This window comes from Corvus kubaryi, unplaced genomic scaffold, assembly GCF_017639235.1.
Source record: "Corvus kubaryi isolate FWS band 111438036 unplaced genomic scaffold, C.kubaryi_AGA036_p1.0 37357, whole genome shotgun sequence".
Classification (NCBI taxonomy): Eukaryota; Metazoa; Chordata; class Aves; order Passeriformes; family Corvidae; genus Corvus; species Corvus kubaryi.
In genome coordinates this window covers 3205591-3226643 of record NW_024581117.1, presented here as the reverse complement: position 1 = coordinate 3226643, position 21053 = coordinate 3205591, and the positions used below count along the sequence as shown (strand labels likewise).

The window sequence follows — 21053 nt, the reverse complement described above, 5'->3', positions numbered from 1 at the left end:
CTTTCATCTGAAGGAACACACTACGATCTTTGCAGTGATCAAAGGTCCTGAGGATTATTTGCACAGGTTAGAGAAGGAATGACAATGCTTTTCCAAACATACCAAAAAAGCCGTAAGATCTGTAAAGCCACAAGAGTGAGTCGCAGAAAGTGATTAACTATGAACTACTTTGGCCTCCAGGAGACTTAACATTTTCCATTTGTCTCTTGGATGCATGCCTCCTGGAACACAGACATCCCTCTTCCCACAACTGCTAGGGAAAACTAGATCCCCTGCTCCATGCCTCCCCATCCCTCCTGACATTCCCTTCTGATTATTTTTTGTTTTATCAGTGATACTATCACAAAGGTAAGAAATAGTCCAAACCAACTAGTTATTTATCTTTGTACAAATACTACTAAAATTGTTTTCCCTCTAGAGAGGGAAAATGACACCAAAAAGGTTTTTGTATTTGTATAAAAACCATGCTAAAACTATGCTCTATGACACTGATTCTTTCTCCTTTAACTTTCTCAGTAATAAATAGCAGGTGAAGTATGTTCATAATTTTAACTCAGATATCTCTGTTCAGCTCTTAATCTTCTTTCAAAGCTGTCTAGATAAGAAGGAAAAAATATGTTTCTTAGTATGTCCTCTAGCAACTCATAAGCCTTTTAATAGACACATTACCCATATATGTCATTAAAGTTGTATTCTTATCTCATAGAGACACCCTTTATTATAAATCCAACATTATTTTAGTACTTCTTGCATAAGATGGTCTTGGGGCCCATTTCCCCTGTGGAATGACAATTCACAAGTGATTTAGACTCTTCCTAACTTAAAAAAGCAAACTAAAGAACAGACATTGAGGTTCACTATAATTTGTGCACTACATATTTTCTTCACGTTACCTTAAATTCCTGTTTCCTTGAAAAATGTGAACTTGAAGATTTTCTTCTAGAAAGAATTAATTATTAAAATAATATGTTTTAAGAAAAGAAAAGCTCTTTACATTATGTTTGAATTACTTCTAACGTATGTCCTTTCCTAACAGTTTCTAATGTTTTCCTAACCATCTGACAAAGTGTACATACAAATAAATATAGTAGGTAATGAGTTTGAAAGATGGAAAGTATATTGGCTCCAAAATCAAATCAACATTCTTCACCTGAGAATACAGTAATTCCAATTCTGTGTACAACCTACACAGAATCATGGAATGGTTTGGATTGGAAGGGGATCTTGAAGATCATCCCATTCCAACCCACTCACCATGGGCAGGGACGCTTTCAAGGCATTTAGTCCTTGCCTGAGCTACGCTGCAGCCGTGCCTGTGACTGGTCATGCACCTTGCTGCCCTGCAGCCTGACCCCTGGCCATGATATCACAGCTAAACTTTGGGCCTGCCTCGTCACTGTGGGCCTGGTGTGGCAGTCACTGGACTCATGGCTGACCCTGGTGATTGTCACTGGACTTGCTCTGCTCTCCTTGTGCACCTGTGCCATTTCTGTGTCAAGGCACAGCTGGCACCTGCCTTCTCCTCACCTGCAGATCCCGGCGCTCACCCTCCCCTGTGGAGCAGCCTATCCTCACACCAACCATAGCAGTCACTCAGCTACTCTCAACTGCCCCTGAAATATAATGGTCTCAATTTCACCAGGTGTCACTAATAAGTCTTTTCAATTAGCCTCTCTATTGAACGCTCTCAGATCTTGTCGGCAATTGAATCACGGACCCAGACAGGCAGGGAATCTGAATCATTTATTCAAAGGAGTGAGTTGGTTTTATACACTTTTCCAAGGCACAGTATTTCCTTATAGGGTGTTGCCACATCAGCAACACACTTTCTCAGTGTCCTCCTATGGGATGATCAATTGCTGTTCACCCATCCGTCAGCTCCCGGCAGGCTCCTCTCCGTAGGGCTCTGCCCTGTGACACCTCCTCCCCCAGGGTCCGGAGGAGACAAGTCTCTCTGTGCCACCATGTGCTCCTTTGTGCTGCCATCTGCCTCTGCAGGCAGGTTTTACAGCTCACAACCCAATTCTACCTTGTAATTCCCCATAGATCTTACATTAATTAAGAGTTGATCTACATTTTGCCTCACTGAATTTTTTCCAAATGCTTACTGAATTTTCCAGCCAACAGCATTCTGTTCAGGGTCTGAATTTACCTTTGCAAATATGATACCTAAGAGGTGAGAAGTTTCTCATTTCTGAATTTATTCTCAGACCTTTTGGCCACAACTCGTTTATTATCATTTAAGCTGAAGCTCGATTGTCACCAAAAAAAAAACCCCACAAGCATTTTACTGCATGAACTGAGGTCAGTGGAAGACTAGGATTTCTTACTCTTGCTTTTGTTAGGCCCATGGCACAAACAGCAGCATTTTCCTGTTTTAACTGACATGCCTGCAGTGATACCATCTCTGGAGGTTTTTTTTGCAGACATGGTCACAAAAACTGAGGCCACTTTTTCATAAATATTTATTCCATTCTGTTTTGAAAACCTTTCAAGATCTGGAAAGATTGCTTCTTGAACAGTTTTGCACAAGAGTACACAACATAAGGACGGTTCAGGCCACTTGATGAAGCATATTCAGGAGACTTTTTATACAGTCCATCCACGTGCATGGTATTCTTAGTACAATCTGTCTTGTTTACTCTTCTCCACAGGTGTGTTACACCTGTGCAAAGCCATTTTTTCTTGTTTCACTTAGCTCAGGAATTCTGCTTCTTTCAAAAATGACTTGGAGCTTCCGATGATCTTATTGTTGGATTTGGGTATTATTATTTTCTTCCAGAATCACAGAACTTCTTGATTTTTAGAAAATATGTTCCTGCCATCTGGTGACAAAAAGCAACTGCTGTACCCAGCCCAAATGACAACCAGGTAAACAAACACAGCTCTCCCTATGGAGAGGGCTGAACTTGTTTTCTAAAAACAAGCCTGATGTTATGGGAAGTTTAATATCTGGCACCAGCCAGAAACATCTCTCTTTTTGTGTTATTATCACGTATTTTCTTTTTATATATTTAAATGAGTAATCTTTCATGGGTGTCGGATTGGCTTTGTGTATGGCCAAAAAATACACCAGTTATTCTTTAGAACAGATGGCCTTCAGGAAAGAATCACAGAATATTTGAGTCTTTTCAGCTTTGTTCAGCACTGTGAGTACTACTCTGCTGAACTGGTAGGTATTTTTTGTTTTGGTTTTTTTTTGTCCACAGCTTTTGGCAAAAGTTATTCAGTTCCACCAAGTATTTTTAGATCTGCATGCCCTTTCAGCTCACCTTTTTTTCCTCCCCCTCTGTCAGATTTTCTTTGATAAGGGCCCTGACAAAATGAGTACTCCATTTCCCCATGCTTTAGATTTGACCGGCACAACTTTTTTTGCTTTCTTTCGGCTCTAGTTCTCCACTTGGTGCTTGATGAATACAACAAATCACAAGTTTGGTCTACATGTCCTAACATGTATCTCACCACTTGTTCCAAATTCTGATTACACCACAATCTCTCAGCTGTGAGTCAGCCTTTAAGTTTGTAAGACTGGGGTTTTTTTCAGTCTTTTTTACAAATTGGTTCACAGATTTTACTATTTTCAGTTTCCTTATGCAGTCTCAGACACATCTAATTTTTATGTTTTACTTTACACAATACATGAACGTATAGCTTTTGCATACATGTCTGAAATAACAGTTGACTCAGACATTAAAACTGGCATTTCCCACCCTCTCCATAAGATACAAGCCTATGTGGGATTAAAAATTGGATTAAAATTTTCATGAATGTTAAGAACACTAATAATTGCATAGCATAACAATAAAATTTCTAAAAAAACATTGTTCCAGTGCTTCAAGGCTTTAACCAATCATAAATTACAGGAATAATCTAAAAAATCTCCAAACATAAACAAAGCAGTATGACAAAAGGGATCACTATTCTGTAATTATCCAGAATCTGTTGTGTGCTCACAAAAGCCTCCAGAACAGGCAACCATTAGCAGCAGGAAATATGGGACTGTTCTTGTCTCCATTTTTATGAGACATATTTATTTAATGATTGCTCTTAGTTTTAACTAAGAAAGAAGAACTTTTGTAACACAGAATAGCTGAAGATAAAGCATAATGTACAACAGCTAATTCCCAGTTTTTATTTTCACCAGCTCCAGAGAATGGTCTGTCCATGCTAACTCCGTAAGAACATCCTTTTATACCCATTGATTTTGTTGCAGAAGTCATGCTTAAAGTTGGTCCTTCCTTAGAGGGTGCACTCATTTTTATTTGTCATTCTCATGAGACCTCATCACACCTGAAGGACAGGAGGCCATCCAGAGGAACCTGGACAAGCTCAAGAACTGGGCCCATGGGAATCTCATGCAATTGAACCAAGTGCAAGGTGCTGCACCTGGATCAAGGCAGCCCCCGGTACCAGCACAGGCTGGGGATGAACAGATGGAGAGCAGCCCTGGGGAGAAGGACTTGGGGGTGCTGGTGGGTGAGAGGCTGGACATGACCCAGCCATGGGCACTCACAGCCCAGAAATCCGGTTGTTTCCTGAGCTGCATCCAAAGCAGTGTGGGCAGCAGGGGAGGGAGGGGATTCTGCCCCTCTGCTCTGCCCTGGTGAGACCCCACCTGGAACACTGCATCCAGCTCTGGGGTCCCAGCACAGGAAAGACATGGACCTGTTGGAGTGTGTACAGAGGAGGCCACCAAGATGATTAGAGGGATGGAGCACCTCTCATATGAGGCTGAGAGAATTGGGATGAGACTGAGGAAGAGAAGGCTTTGGGGTGACATAATTGTAGCCTTCCAGTACCTGAAGGGAGCCAACAAGAAAGATGGAGAGAGACTTTTTATGAGACCATGTAGCGACAGGACAAGGGGGAATGGATACAAACTAAAACAAAGTAGACTTAGATTTGATATTAGGAAGAAATGCTTTACTGTGAGGATAGTAAAGCACTGGCACAGGTTTACCAGAGAAGCTGTGGATGTCCCATCCACAAGCTTTCAAAGCCAGGCTGGATGGAGCTCTGAGCAACCTGGTCTAGTGGGACCTTTCCAGCCCTGGCCATTCTACAGTAACTTTAACAAATTAAAGGCAACCCACCACACCTGCCTTTTTATCAAAACACATCCAGGGAGCACCTGGGAAAAGCCGCAACAACATTACCATTATTCTAATCCCTAACAACACCTAAGTGACATCCCTGTGTCACGGGTGTGAGTGGCAGCTTCCCTGCGCGGGCAGCGATGTGTGAGGGACACACCGGCGAGCACCCAGAGCGGAGATCGCCATCTCCTGGCTCCGAGCGGCGCCGGCTCTCACAGCTGACCCGTGCACTGGGAGAGGCTAGCTGCCGACAAGAGAACAGACACAAAATAAGGTGTAATTTGTTGAACCCGACATCGCGGGGAAAATCTCGTGCCTACGGAAAATAAACTCGTGAAAGCAGCAGCGGTAAAAAAACGTGACAGAATGAATTAAAACATGGGAGCAGGAAACCAAGTAATACGATGAGAGACATTCAGAATAGATAAAATACAAAGCATGACCATAGATAAATGAGTTATTATGAAACCATAAGGAAAGACAAAGAAGGGGAAATACAAAAAAACCTGTGCTGTTCAGAATACTACTTGTAATTTTGTAACAGTGAGAGAAGCAGGAGGCTAGAGAAAAGGAATAGCTGCTTCTTTATGCTTCTTTTTTCTCAAGCTATTTGCATGATGAGTTTTTCATTGTAAGCACTTCAGAACCACCGTTTTCTAAACTGTTCACATATACTCTTCAATGTAACAGATCCTTGGATATAAACCCCTAAGTGCTTAAAAACCCCCATAAATATCAATAATCAGTCACTATCAAAACAGGTGAAAACACAGATAGAATTCTTCCACATCTGTGAAAAAATTATGGGCAGAAAAATACAAAACTCAGTTCAACTGAATGCACTGTGCATTTTCTTATTTTCTTATTAGTGAGGATCCTGTACTGTTGTCAAAAATGTCAGGAATCTTAACATAGAATTCTCACTAGTGCTACCAACACCAGACAACAATGCCATACAGTAAGGGCAGCAGGGAAGCTGGCTTCTAAACTGGCTTCTAAAGTTCATCTTTCCTTGGAAGAGTATTTATTAGAATGCTGTGAAACAGAAAACTGTGTACATATCAATATAAAATTAATATATGTGTACCTGTATGTAATATGAAGATTGCCATCTACTGGTATATAAGAATATACACCACTCTTTCTAAATTAGTAAACAGCTATCAAAATAAGCAATAAAGTTGTCATTACTGTGTTCTACAAACAACAGTGTCCAGTTTCAAACTTTGCCTCACATATTCAGCATACTATATTTTGTCAAATACACAGAAGCCATATATCCTACAACATAAGCCTCTACCCATAAAATAGACAAAGAAGAAAATACAACTGTCTTATTCTAAGGTCTGAAGACCTTACTGTAGCCTACCAGTATTTAAAGGGGGCTTATAAGAAAGATGGGGATAGATATGGCTATGCACGGGATACAGATTTGCAAAAGAACTACATATTTTCAGAAAGGAAAACTTGGCCAAGCCAAAAAAAACACCTCTAAAAACATAGGGCAAGCCTTAGACGTCTTCCACTCCTATGTTTATGCTGTTAGTATATATTCTTGTTCCTTTGTATTCCTTTGAGGCATAGTAAAGCACTGAAAAAAGAAATCTTAGAAAAAAAAGGAAAAAAAAAGAAAAAGAAAGACAAAATTTTAAAGAAAGGATATTAACTTTCTGTTTTACCCAATTTGAAGAGATGGACTGTAACACTCTCCTAAGTACATATAGCCTTCCAACACAAAACAATAAAAGTAGTATTTGAAATAAATTCCAAAGCCATAAACAATTCATAACCACATCTTATAAACTGAGAGCAGAGAAGAAAGTGTGGCCAAGTTAATAAAAAGGAAACCTGCTTCAATTGGTGCAATGTGATTGATTGCAAGAGTAACGTGCAGTGAAAGGAAGCTGTTCTAGCCCCATCAGACAGAAGTCCCTCTTAAAACCAACCTTACTTCACAGCTCCAAAAATCTCTGCTCAGAAGAGGCCAGCTGGAGAAACTAAGTAACTTTTTTAGACTGGTTTCATCAGGTCATTATTGTTTTTATTAGTGTGAAATCTGTGGCACCATGTATCTTGACTTCCTATACTGTGCCTGATACAAAAGACCTACATAACCTGGATTCCAACACTATGGCTCAGAGTCATAAACAAAACCAAAAATATCTACCATTTTAAGTAGCATCTAATCCTAAAAAGACTGCAGTCTACACTGCACACTTTAATTAAATTTCAATAAACTTCTTTTCACAATTTATTCTTTTAAAGGACTTAACAGACCTGCACAATCTTGGTTTCAGAAATGTAGTAATAATGCATTTCAAGTAGGTAGCTACCCTTCCTGCCCTTAAAAACAACACAGCTTTTCTATGACAATAGCAGGAAAGTTAAAAAGTAAGCTAGCCTTAAATGCATTTTTTGCAACTTTGAAAATGCAATCTAGTAGCTAAAAACAAAAGACTTGAGATTAGTCTTCCTATCAATGACCTTAGCCAAAGATGCACTGAAAGGCCCCAGCACTCCTCAGGAACTGAGACTTGCCATGACAAAAAAAGCAAGGTGTAATTTCATAGTCAATGTACATAGCTATAAAAGCAAAGGGAGGAGGAGATTCAACACTAACGTGACTGAGTAATATAATTTTCCAATCAGATACAACTTGGCATTTTGGGAGAAAAATTTTAATGCAAGCCAGTTTAAAACCTATGAAACTAGGAAGAAACTTTAAACTGTTGTTGTTGTAGTAGTTAATGGTAAGCAGGCAAAGTTCTCTGTCTCCATTACAGACTTCTACTTATTGTTTGGGTGAGTTTTTTTGTTTGGTTGGTTCCTTTGCTTTGCTTTTTTGATGTTTTGTTTGTTCTATCATCAACTAAATGGATACCCAAAGATCCCAATTTATTTGATACATGCTGATCTACACAGTGAACTGTTCTGCCTTTTTAAAAACTAAGTATTCCTCCTCAGTGTATGCCGAAGTATGAAGCTGAGGAAATAAAATGAGCTATTGACTGCTGGACCAAAAGACAAAGCCACTCAGAAGATCACTTCTGTAGAAGGTGAAAATCAGTTCCTTTGGGTAAAACCCTTTCACACAGCTCCTGCGTCAGTGTGCATGGACCTGATACAGATCTCCATTCTGTGCGGTCATGGATGGCTATCCATACCCTCCATGGAGAGCTTAAATACCTTAGATTATCTGTCATTTCATTCCAAGTACAGGCAAGTTCTCTATAAAAACCTTAGTGGCATTCAAACTTCCGGAGTGTTATTTAAAATTTCTTTCTGGACTTCAATTCCCTTTACATCATGTGGTCGTAAAACTACCTTCCTTCCTGTGCCCAAAAGACCGTAAATTTTTGAGTTTTGGCCTTTTTTTCCCCCAGTGTACCACAACGTATGCGGCATCTTCTCCACAAGTGAATAACCTTGCTGTAAATGAGCTCCTGCCATATTACCAACACTGAGGTCAGATCAAATCACTGCAGAGATTGATCATCCAGTCAATATTAAAAGAGCTGATGAAAACCTCAAATTATGGCTCTCATAAAAAATGTGTCTTGATCCCTTTCTGTGATAATCGTTTGAGACACACATAACAAGGAAAAAGCAGTTCAGGAAGAAACAATGTTAAATGTACACTAGGTGTGTCAGAGGATTTACAGGCGTGTGTGTGTGTGTGTGTGTGTTACTTTTTTTAAATATAAATCATTATCACAGATGGCAAAATAAAACCTTTAAGAGTAGCAAAACATTTATTTCAGGTTTTTCCATAAAAACAAGCATGATAGTCCTTATTGTATCACAACTGCAGATGACTAGAATTACAGTGATGAAAAGGAAAGGGAAATAAAACCACTTTCTTCAAAAAGCTTTGTGATGATACCCACTGGGCAGTAAGAAACTGCAAAGAAATTCTACTAATTATAGAAAACAATTTAATAATACCCTTTCTTTTAATCCCACCTGCTGTATTTTAATGCTGTGTTACACCCACTTAAGGCAACTAGGTAAGTGCTGAATGATAAAAATAGCTAGTAAGATATGTTTGTGCTTTGAATTCCTCCATGCCCTCCCTCCTTCCTAAGATTTAGGTTAACTCTTGACCCATCAGGTCACAGTGGCTATTACGGGTGACTGAAACATACAGAGTAGGTGGAAAAATTTCCGCAGATTACAGGGCAGCTTGAATCAAATACTTGACATGTTAGTTTCAGTGTAAGATAAAAGCAGCAGTCCCATCCCCACCTATCTCCAACTGTTTGCTCCTGCTTACCTGATACTTTTTCTTGTATCAGCAATACTGTCAATTCAATTACATTAATCAGATGAGTCAAATGTTGTTAAGACAATTGGTTTTTTCCCCTCCCAGAAACCAAAGCTATCTGTGGTAGACTGTCTGGGTACATCTCTCCCTCACCGCTTAACATCATTACTGCATATGTTATTAACATGCATCATTAATGCATAGGTATATGTTACGCTACTAAAAACCAAAAATGACAAATTTTGCTGTTTGATAACTAACTGCATACTACTGTGCCTCTCCTACTTCATTGCGAAGAATATAAGAAAGCAGCAAGACTACATTAGAAAAGGCAGAGCGGGTTTTTTTAATATCATTTTACTTTGGCATTCAAGCCTTGCCATACTTTGAATTACAAGTATAGTAAAAGCCTCCTGAAAATGAAGAAAATAAGGGTGATTTTACTCAGTATTAAATTGTTCAAATTTTCATGGTATGTGGTACAGCCCACCAAACAGGTATATACAGGCATCCAAGGCCATCTAAAAGACTGTGAGAACATATTTCTAGGACTACAGCTTTTAAATCAACAACAGTTGTTTACTGACATAAAAATCTCCATCATCATCATCATCCATTATTTTAGAGTAATTTGTACATCCTAGTATTACACGCATACCTAGATAATCTGACATACAAAATAAACTAGTAAGTAAGAAATTATCTACCTAGAGAAATCTAGAAGCATCTTCAGCTTTAGCAGAGCTGTACATAAATAATGATGACGCTGCTACATTCTCACTAGTTGTGAGGACTAAAAGATAAAAAAAAATATATTAACAATTCCATTTATATTTTTTACCATATTTTTACATGGACCCATGAAAAATGCAAGGACACAACAGAACTGCACTCTCAAATTGTTATTCAGCAATGTAAAGTATTAAGAAACAATGTGCAGCAAGCTATATACATGCTCATGTGCTTTGTTAATTCAGTGTGGAAATATATAAAATATGAACAGATGTGCCATGCAAAACCCTAATTTTGGGATTAAAGTTAGAGATTCATTATTCTTTAAGTCACTAAATATAAATCCACACACAAGCACTGCCCCTCCCCTCTCTGACTCTCTTTGAAGAAAGTTTGGATACAATTAAATTCTTTATAGGCAGGAGATTAAACAAAAACAAAAAAGAATAAAATTACAGAACAAATATACATCACTTTCAAAACAAACCATGGCATTTCTCCAGGTTATTTTTTTACCCTAATTGAAAGGTTCTTTATTTTTAATAGCAACACTTGCTTCCCTTCTGATTTGTGGTTGCTGCTCACTAGTCAAGGATACTAGACCTGGTGAATCTAGTTGGTTAAAAGCCATCAAAACCACCAAATGTAAAATGCCTCCTCCTTGTAGAATTTAAAATGAGAATAATAGTGACTGTGTTATAATTAGAATAATATACACTTCAACACAAGATGTATGCAAGTTGTCTTTGGAGCAGTTTCTTAAATGACAGTGTGTCTATGCTATAGATGCAGCACCTTTAAATAATCAATTTAATCCAAAGCAGTCCTGAGAAGGATTCATTCACTTACCCGTATCCAGCTGTTGGCCTTCAGTTCCACAGTGCTCTGTGGTTCACTGCTGTACAGACAACACAAGCACCACATCAGAGTTTTCTGGCTTTCATCTGTAGGAAAAAAAAGCAAATAAAGATACACTTAGAGGGAAAAGAAAAACCCAAACGAAACACAGACAGAATTACACACAAAAATCTCTATCCATCCACAAAATTGAAGCCTTAGTATCAGCCTCAACTCATACTGCTTCTATTCTACCAAATTCATACCACACATTTAACGTTACTCACTGTATCCATCTTGTGTAATCATTTCCTTCAACAGCAGTTTAAAAGGTACCAAAATGTTCAGAATCTATACAATAATTAGATGATCTTAAGAAACTTGCAGGACCTAGTAATTAATTTACATAAAAAAACCCTGAAGCTATCTTCAAGGAACTTTCAACTCAGTATAAATAATATCATTAATAATAGACAATAATCAACAGTAGTAAAATAGTTTATTACATTGTGTCCAAAGCTTGCAAAACTCAAGTATGCTCACTTAAGAAAAACTGAAGTTTGTGACCTATGAAATCATTAATGACTAGAACCTAAAAGATCAAGTTCTCTGTAAAAATACAGAAAGAGTCTCTATGCCTCAGGAAAATGACATTTCTGCAGACAGCAGAAAAGGTAAATGATGATGGAAAAAAATCCTATTCTGATTTTCTGCTCAGGATCAGAGTGGGTTTTACTTAACTCTAACCCACTGTTTGAAATGAATTCTCTTCTTTAAGAATCTATTATAAAATGAGCATGACTCTCACTGCTCAGATGCACAGATATTGTTATAGAGGAGATGGTTATCTGAAGGGAGCAGCTGAAGAGCCATTTAACTCATGATTATTTCACACACCTTTGTTTTCAATAGGCCCTGGTGGTTTTTTTCCCAATGTTCTTTGGCACGTAACAGTATGTTCTACAGTGAATTTAATCCCAAAACAAAACTGTGTGATTGAAATGAAAATTCTGAAAACTGGATGTAGTATTGTAGTCCTGACATAATATTCACTCAGTAAGCAACAACCTTCTTGTTAAAAATCATACAAATAAGTGATACTACCAGTTTTAGAAATTATATTATGAGATAATTTGATTATCAAGTGCAATGAGTGATTTCTTTTGTTTTCTGTGTATTTGTTTTCCAGGATGTAATAAACAGTATTATTTAGAAGTGTTTTGTTGGGAAAGCCTGAGGAAAAACTAAAAGATCCATTAAGTAATGCCTGTGTTTTCACCAGGTGACCAGAGACGTTAACACTGATTTAAACCAGTATTCCTCATAAATGTCCAACAAGCCTGGAGGCCATTACTGACCTCCCACTGACTAACATCTCTGCAACAGAAATGGTTTCCCAAGCACACCCTTTTAACCGACCACAATTTGGGGTATTCTGCCATTCTGTGTTTGGGGACTTGTTTTAATACAGATTTTTACAAGGCTAATAATTTCCTAGGTTTTGTAATTCTGAAGTTAAAGGACACATCCTGCATATTGCTCAGCAGAAATTCGAAGTATCCCTAAACTCTGATTATAACTATATTCAACTGGCATTCAGACGTCAGCACTAATAGACAACTACCTCCTTCAAAAAAGCCTTCCATGTAAACTCTACTATGACTTTATATGGGAGGAAAAACCAGAATGGTTTATTTGTTTAAATGACTAAATCATAGCCAATTGCTTCTTGGAAAATGAAGATTTTAAAAATTATTAATTACTAATATAAAATATTGCCTGATTATGAAGTCTGGCTTTTGACATAACTTTCAATTACATAAATTACACAGAAAAAGGCAGAAAAAAAGACATCAAGTCCAAACCTCTTATCTCAAACATACATATACATAGTCCAAGTATTCCTTCTTTTGACTCACCCAGTTCATACTGTACATCTACAGTACATCAATAAGTCATTTTAATTAAATTTTTGTTTTCTTTTCACTTAAAAAAATTAAGATGAGGTAAAAAAAATGCATACAACTGCTTGAATAGACCTCTGGATGAGAAGATTTTTTTGTTACACATCATGACTTGCTGCATACTATAAAATACACTGCATGTATTGTTGCCTGTCAGAAATGTAAATCAGTATGACGAAAGCTAAAATCATGAAAACAGAGCTTAGATAAACTAAGATGGCACACTTTGCCAGCATAATGAGTTTACACAGATTAACACAGACACATTCAAACCTCAAGCCAAGTGAAACCAACCTATACTGATCTCATAGCTAAGCCAACAGTTTCCAAAAAAACAAGGAACTGGTACAGCTTCAGATTTTCCTAGTTTAAAAAATTACTTTTTGATCAAAACTGAGCTAGCCTCCCACAGATTTGTGAAAAACAGGGAAGAGGCCCATACAATCCTCTTGCTGATATACCCTATGACACGCTCTGAGGGCAACTCTTGGTTCACTGTTTTCTTTTCACAGCTGCCCTGAACAAGGGATGAAAGACGGGAAGATTAAGACCGATCTTAAAATAATTACTGCAGCTGCAAAAGATAATCATATCAAAAGACCAAACACAGAACCATAAAAAGCCTACTGGTGGATTTTTTCCTCACAGTTTTCTAGCAACTGTGATCTCCATGGAAAACATACCATCATGATATGCACTGAAAAGCATTATCAGGATACAAACAAGGCATTTGATCTTACTATGGCATGAAAGAATGCCTAATACCGAAATAACCAATTAATACATCCACAGAAGTAAAATTAAAAACTCAAAAGGTGGAAATTACAGCTCAGAAGAGGTTACCACCTATCTGCTGGACTTTTGACAAAAAGGAATAAAGAAAAACAAAACAACAACAAAAACCCCCTAAAACACCTCAAACCAGTCAACCAGTCAAAAGTCCAAACCTTTATGATCAATCAGATTGTCCTTCTTTCCTGCCAATCTCACAACAAAAATTTTTTTAAAAAAAAGAAACAAAGAACAAAAAGGAATGTTTTTCTCATAACACTGTGTAGCCTCAATCATCCTGAGCACAGTCAGTTTATAAATAACCTGTCATGAATGGGGCCAGATGGAAGGAAGAAAACCCTCATCTTACAGACAGAAATAATATTTTTAGAACTTGTTGTACAATTTTATTGAAACGTATCAGAAAATGTTCATTAGCTAAAACTGAGCTTTCTATGGAAATGAATGCATTCCCAAGCTTGCACGCTCACACACATGTACTGACATACAGAGCCACCAAGAAATCCCCCAGCATTTATAGTATTAGTTTGGGATTCAAGACATTTGAGCTCAAAACTCAAACCAGGAGGGTCCTACTGAGAAGATAATCCCACAGCCCACAAAGAAAACCAAAAAACAAAAAACCACTGGAATTCCTTACCAAGACTGAATTCCTTGTGTATCCCTTGTGGTTTAAGACCACAAGTACAGCCATGAGATTTTCTTCAGTCGTGCTTCCCTCACATTAGCATTCTAAATAAGGCTAACTTGGTCACCTCCTGCTCAGGAGTGTTTATGAGGAGATTATTTTCCCTTGGAGACCATGCTTTCTACACTGAGTGGTCAGCCATGTCAGCTTCCAGCACCAACAGACATTCATCTCAGGTGATAGGTATTGTGGTTTGGACATGAGGCAGAAGTATAATGTTTTTCCTTCTCCATTTATTAGTATGAAAGACTGAATTGAACAAAATTAGTTCCTTCTTCTGTGAGGGTGGCCTGGTCTCAGACACAGGCCTGAATGAGCTATTTATCCAAATGAGAAATTACATGAAAGCCACTTGAGAGTCAGCATCTGCTACAGCCAGCATTATCTTAAAGGATATCTTCAGAACCAGTGCCAAACAAAATGAAAAACTGCTGAATCTAAAATGCCAGCAGTCCAAAGAGTGTTCAGGTGGCTCTAAGAAGAGGAAGTGGTGGGAATGTAAAAGCAGATATCTTCAGGTCTATTGATGTCAGAAAATCTTTAAGCACTAAAGTGAAGGATTCCATTTCCAGCAAGTAAAGTTCTCTGAATTGGCTTGCTTGCCACTTTGAGACAAAAAAAGAAACCTGTCGTAAAACTTCATTCTCAAGCAAACTTCAGAGGTAATGATCAACTTGCAAAAAAGTGTTTTTGCAGCTTCAGAAAATGCTGAAGGAACACAAAAAAGAGGAAAGAAGTAGAGGAAACTAAGAATGTGTTGCTGGGATTTTTGCAAAAAGGAGCCAAAAGCAGACACAGATGGCTTTCAACTCTGATGAGAAATATAGGTGAAGCTACTTTCTATAACACAATACACTGTCAGCTCAGAAAAACTGATTGTCTAAAGACTTGCGTATTCCAAACAAAAACTTAGAAGCAAAGCGTGTGTGTAATTATCAACATCAATGGTTACCAACATACTCAAAAACTATGATTGAAAGGGAAACCTCTCCACTGTAAAAATACATCTGTAAAGTATGAAAAAGTTTTTCAAAAAACACACATTTGCTCTGCAAAACTGGTTTATGTTTAAACCTATGGTTCCTTCCCAAATTTTCCTTTCAGAGGCGAAGTGCTGACATTACACACATCTACTATGTGTTTTACAGACAAGTTAATTGTCCGTGCTTAGAGCTGTCTAGAAGACAAAGCCAAAATAGAAGATGTATGCTGTGCTTGAGTTAGTAAACCCTTGAGGTGAAAACAAAATTCCCCTTTTCTGTATTTCCCCCAAAAGGAAGCATAAAGCAGAAAACACATGTTGTTACTTTTTTTCTTTTTTCCCTTTTTTTTTATTTGTAGTTGTAATAAGAGCAAAAGACTGATAAAAAGTTGTTTTAAGGGGCTCACAGAGGAGCTCAGAGTTAGTTTTCTGCTTAAATGAGATCCCAAGTAATTTATCAAAATATCAACATTTCAGTTCCTGAAAAATGTATCAGAAATGTTGATGACATAGTACAAGGAGTGTCTCCTCCCTCCCAACAGTTTTTCCTGTGCCAAAATAATATTCTCTTCTATACTCTCACTCACACACATATTCACCACCAGTAAGAGCACTTTGTTTTTTCATATGCTTTTTTCCTATGTTACCCCTTTACTGTTTTAATTTTGGTTCTATGCACATTTTCACTAGTTAAGGATGGAGAGATAGGGAAAATACATCTTCAGAATTCAATAAAAACAAACACAATCATAACTTAGGCTAATTACAAAAACACACATATCAGAAAAGTTAATTCTTCTATCTTAGCATATATAATATTCTGATACATACTGAAGGAAACTTCTAGTGAAAGTAATTTGAAGCACTAGATCTTGTACATTTTGAGACTCCAGCAAAATGTAATCAATACAACAAAAAATGAGAAGGGAAATCATGATGAACATAAACACTCACTGGGTTTAAAATCTACTGGTCCCAAGCCAAGATTCCATAACTAAACCATGAAATTAATTAGATCCAAAAGTGAACTTAACATTTCTGAAAGCCATATATTTTAAATAACACAGCCTTTTAATCTCTTAATTTTACTTCAGTAAAAAAGAATGTTGTGCTTTTATGGAAAAAAATCATGGTATGTAACAAGTCATATTTTCCTAATTTCTACAGAATAAGGTTCATAGAACTGTTGCAGAAATATCTTTACACATTCTTACCATATCCTATAACAAAAGGATTCCAACAGAGCCTTCCTAGAAGCTGTCCAATTAAAGGGAACTGCTGGATTGCTACAGTTGAACTCTGCTAAAACATAAAAACAAACAAAAAGAAAGTAAATACACTGCACATATTCCTTACCTAATACTTAACTATGTTAGAAAATTTTTTCATTTGCCTCACACCCAGCAACCAGATCAGTATTAGTAACCAGCAAGTATAGATTTCATTGTATTAAATGCCTAATAAACACGCATTTTTGCTGAACCTCATTGCTATAATACACTGTCTCACAGTTTCTGAAGAAATTAATACCTGCTATGGCATAAAATTATCCTTGTTACTTCTGCTTGCTTTCTTTAAATTAACTTAATGACTAGCCAGTAACAAACCAACATTTAACTTCTAACCAAATAGAAAGCAGTTTCACGATAAAAGTAGTAAACAACGTAGTTTATATACAATCCTGTGTAAGCAGTTGTATGTCACCATTTTTTTAGCTTTACTATCTAATAAATGAAGGCTTTGAAAAATAGTGCTGTGCTGAGATAACATGCAAGTAACAGGGATGATAACCATCTCCTGCTACTTGCAATAAATTCCTTAAATTTGTCTCATGTAGACCAAGAGTTTCTGGGGCCATATTCACAAAGTCCATTTAAGGCCATGCCTCGAACTACATGAGGTAGCAATGGTTTTTTCCCCCTTAAGGAAAAAGAAATACAAATATGGGAAGAAACTCCACTCCCCCAAAACCTTTTACTTAAAATTTAAAATTTAAATTCAGTTCAGAAACAAGCCTCACTTTACACTCTACAGATAAGAATATTTAAAAATAAGAACTTCCATAAGAAGCAAGCCTTATGCCCATAATGCAGTACTTCTAAAGCTATTATACTGGATATATACACTGAAAAAGCCATGCTCAGGAAAACATATTAGCAACTAAACATGAACAACTACATTTACTCAAGTGAATGCAGACAATAATTAAATTACCAAATAGAAGAGGCAGCAACTTATGCCAGTGATCTGACCATGCTGCTAGAATGCACTGTGTGCCGTAACACTAGGGTTAACGTGCCAGCAGACCCTCTAAGATTTAAAAGATCAGTTACAGTTTTGCATGTTAAGGCCTTTAAATCATCCAGTTTATGACCTGACAACCACAATCAAATTCTTGTTTATTTAAAGACTTTTGTTAAGAGGCTAGAGCATTGGCTGGGAAATTTCACGTGACATCAACCAATCAAGAAGAAAAAGCTCCTTTCACAATAAATCAGTGTAGCGGGTTGGGTTTGTAACCGGGTGGAAACACCAATTTAGTGTAGTGGTTTGGTCCAAAATGCTCATTACTGTTTATCTTCTGTGAGATAAGAATTAGGAGAAATGCAAAACAGGCACCAAACTTGAAAGAACATAAAGAAGTTTATTAACAGACCTAAAACAGGGGGAAAAAAAAATCATACCACACTTTCAGAACTCTTCTCTTCCCCCCACCTTCCTCCCTTCTCCCACTGACAATGTGAAAAAGACAACCCTTGAGATGTTCAGTCTGTTCATCACTTCCATAACAAACTTGTTCAGTCCATTTAGGAAGAGGAGTCTCTCTGCTCGCATGTGAGTCCCTTCCCCCAACTTGCAGCTTTTCCCACAACAGCTTTCAAGGGTCCACTCTTGAAGTTTTTTGGGGTACAATTTTAAGGTTGAGCTGTTCAGAAAAAAAAGTTCTCTTCACCCATCTCTGGGAGCATTTCATCTCTAAGAACAGAGGCCCTTCTCCTTCCCTGGGAGCAAAGGGTCTTTCTCATCTTCATCTTTAGGACTATCTCTGGGAGCATCTCTAGGAACTGAGGTTTCTCCTTTCCCATTTGGAGCAGAAGTCCTCATCGCTTCCATCTCTCCCTGTCCAAACTTCTCATGAAATTACAGCTGCATCAGCATCTGCCTATCTCAGCACAGGTGCTTTTGTGCACGAGTTGAACGCTCCACCCCCCATGCCTTCATGAAATTACAATGGGTACTCTGACATATAGCTTTACAACAGACTTTCAGCTTTAAGCATCTCCTCTTTCTCTTCCCTCAGGTTTTCAGCTCTTCACAGCACTAAAAGGGTTAATCTCACCTCGGCCTTGCAGCTGGAATGTTGCTTATCGAAGTGGGGAAGGGGGGGCCGAGCCGCTCCGGCTGCCCACAGCAGGGCTGGGGGGGGGACGTTCCACGGATGGAACAGGGCCCATCGGCTCCAGGATGGCCGTGGCCCGGCCCAGCCTGGCCCGAGCAGGGCCTGGGCTGGGCCCGCTGGCCCCCACACGGGGCCCGCAGCCACCTGTCCCAGCACGGGAAACGAGAGAGAGACTCTGCCTTGGGGTTTACTATTCTTAAATGTGGATCACAGAGGCGGTCACAACTTTAAGTGGCTTAAAGAATTGTCCATATTCAAACTGGCCAGCTGATAGGTTCTGTCAGGTCCCAGAGGAAACTGTAAGCATCCCTTGGCAAGGACATCCCTTCCGGGACTATGCTTGCTAACCTATGACAATCAGGGAAGCAGGAAGCATTCTCCTGTTTCCATTACCTGTGACTGTTTCCCCAATTTGCCCCTCTGATCCAGCAATACATTAGGTGAACAAGACAAACCTCTTTGCTACTTTTAGCTTCTGGTTTTGCCAAAACATGGTGCAGATTGTTTCAGAGGACCTCTTCAAAATAGGTCACTCTTCCCTCTAAAGTCACTTACCGAATGTTTTATTGTTTCATAAAGCTGATGTAGAAATTCCTGGAGCTGAGGCAAGTGAAGGCACACATCTTTCTGGGATTCCAACGTAGTGGCTTGACCCCATTCAATAGCTTTATCCAACCAATACCCAAAGTTCAGTTTGGGCACTGTAGTGTCCTGATCCATTCCACAATCCTGAAAAAAATACTTTTAGTCCACATCAGGCACCACTAAGCACTGGCTTCAAACCAAGAATGAATATACAAAGAGGGACTTCTGCTACCTTTTTCATGTACACACAAGAAAGAAGGTGTAGGGAGTGTCTGTGTTTCCATCTCATAAGGCTGGCAATTTTATGTGTGATATTAAGAGGGTAAACTAATAACTCCATTATGACAAAGTAGCAAAGGGGGCACAGTAATCAGTAAATTATCTTAGAATGAATGTAACACCCAGATGTGTTTCAGGCTCTTGTTATCTAAATTTGTCATCACCAATATTTCACTCAGAATTTTAGAATAATTTGAGCGCGCATTTGTTTCGAATGCTATGTATGAAGAACAACTAAAAATGTTTGTTCCAAGATAAATGAAAATCAGGCTCAATCAAAACAAAAGGCACTAGGAGGCCTTTGCTCATTGTAATTTCTGTATTTGTAATTGATCATTAGCTTCAAGTGAAAAAACAGTATTCTCCGAATAGAAACTAATAAATTTAATATCTCAGTTCTGTTTCTCTTTGTATACCATACAAATAAGAGGGAAATAATATAACCATGTGTAGCTTTACATAAAACTCAGTTCTGAATGAAAGCTGTACCATAAATGACCTACACCCTATGGCACACTTCACTCTAAAACCCCGGTCTTCAAGAGAGAAGCACTATCACCAAGCCAGAACATTAAAATCCAACCAAACTGTCCCAGTAAAAGATACTGAAAAACAGCACACATTTTTTTCTGCTTTTCTATTATATTTTTCTTTGACAGAAGGACAGAAAATAGTACAGCAGGCAGTACAACTACCTTTAAATCTCTCTGAAAGAAACACTCCTTAGGCCAAATGAGCAAATGAGCTCTTGCAGCCTTTCAATCATTGTTCTTTTTGTCAAAACTGTAAAGACAATGGTCAATTAACAGAATGTGGAGGATGTTTTCAGAAATGAATCGCTGCCCACTTGGAAACAAATTTAGACACTCAGAGATGCCACAGAAATCAGTGAATATGTACCTTTGCAAGCTATAAACCAAAAAAATAAACCAGAACCTCTACAGCTGCCCTGCAAACCAAGCTTGCTTTCTACAGTTAACCCTTACAAACACAGCATTTGTATAGCATGCTAATCTGAGCCAGATAAAAATTTGAAGCTTGTTAATAAGCTTGTTTAATGTCTAAGAGAAATAAATAAATAAATAAATAAATAGCCTATAGTGAATCACAACTATTATTTGAGTTTGGATCCTGTCCAGAAAAAAATAAATTAAAAAACCCCCCTTGAGATTAAGCTACTGGATTCCTAGAGTACAATGTGTATTTGACCCAAACTTGTTCAAAGACAAGTAATCAAAGCCACTGCTCTTGTTCTTTATTATACTCCCATTTCTGTCTGCAACTGCTGCTGCCAACAGAGCTCTTAAGGGATCTGTGCAGTGCCAAGATCTTACTGATCTTCTCTGAGTATCAAAACAGGCTATGAGACACATCATCACAGTAGCTGGCTGAAGCGACACAGGTCCCAGTGGCAATTAGCCATCAAATACTTCT

The 21053-nt window shown here is 38.1% G+C and overlaps 1 protein-coding gene across 7 annotated transcripts in view; it reads right to left on the bottom strand.

Annotated features, from left to right (window-relative positions):
• The window catches only part of FANCC (FA complementation group C), an 80677-nt gene that overhangs the window by 45160 nt on the left and 14464 nt on the right, over positions 1-21053 (bottom strand). For 6 of the 7 annotated variants that reach the window (XM_042033600.1, XM_042033604.1, XM_042033606.1 and 3 more), the window contains 3 exons: positions 19311-19484; positions 16570-16657; positions 10942-11036 (listed from right to left, as the gene is read on the bottom strand). In XM_042033600.1, coding sequence (XP_041889534.1) covers positions 10942-11036; positions 16570-16657; positions 19311-19475 — 348 coding nt within the window. In that variant the 5' untranslated portion in view covers positions 19476-19484. The remainder of the gene's footprint in view (positions 1-10941; positions 11037-16569; positions 16658-19310; positions 19485-21053) is intronic. The other variant, XM_042033605.1, reaches the window with a different exon arrangement.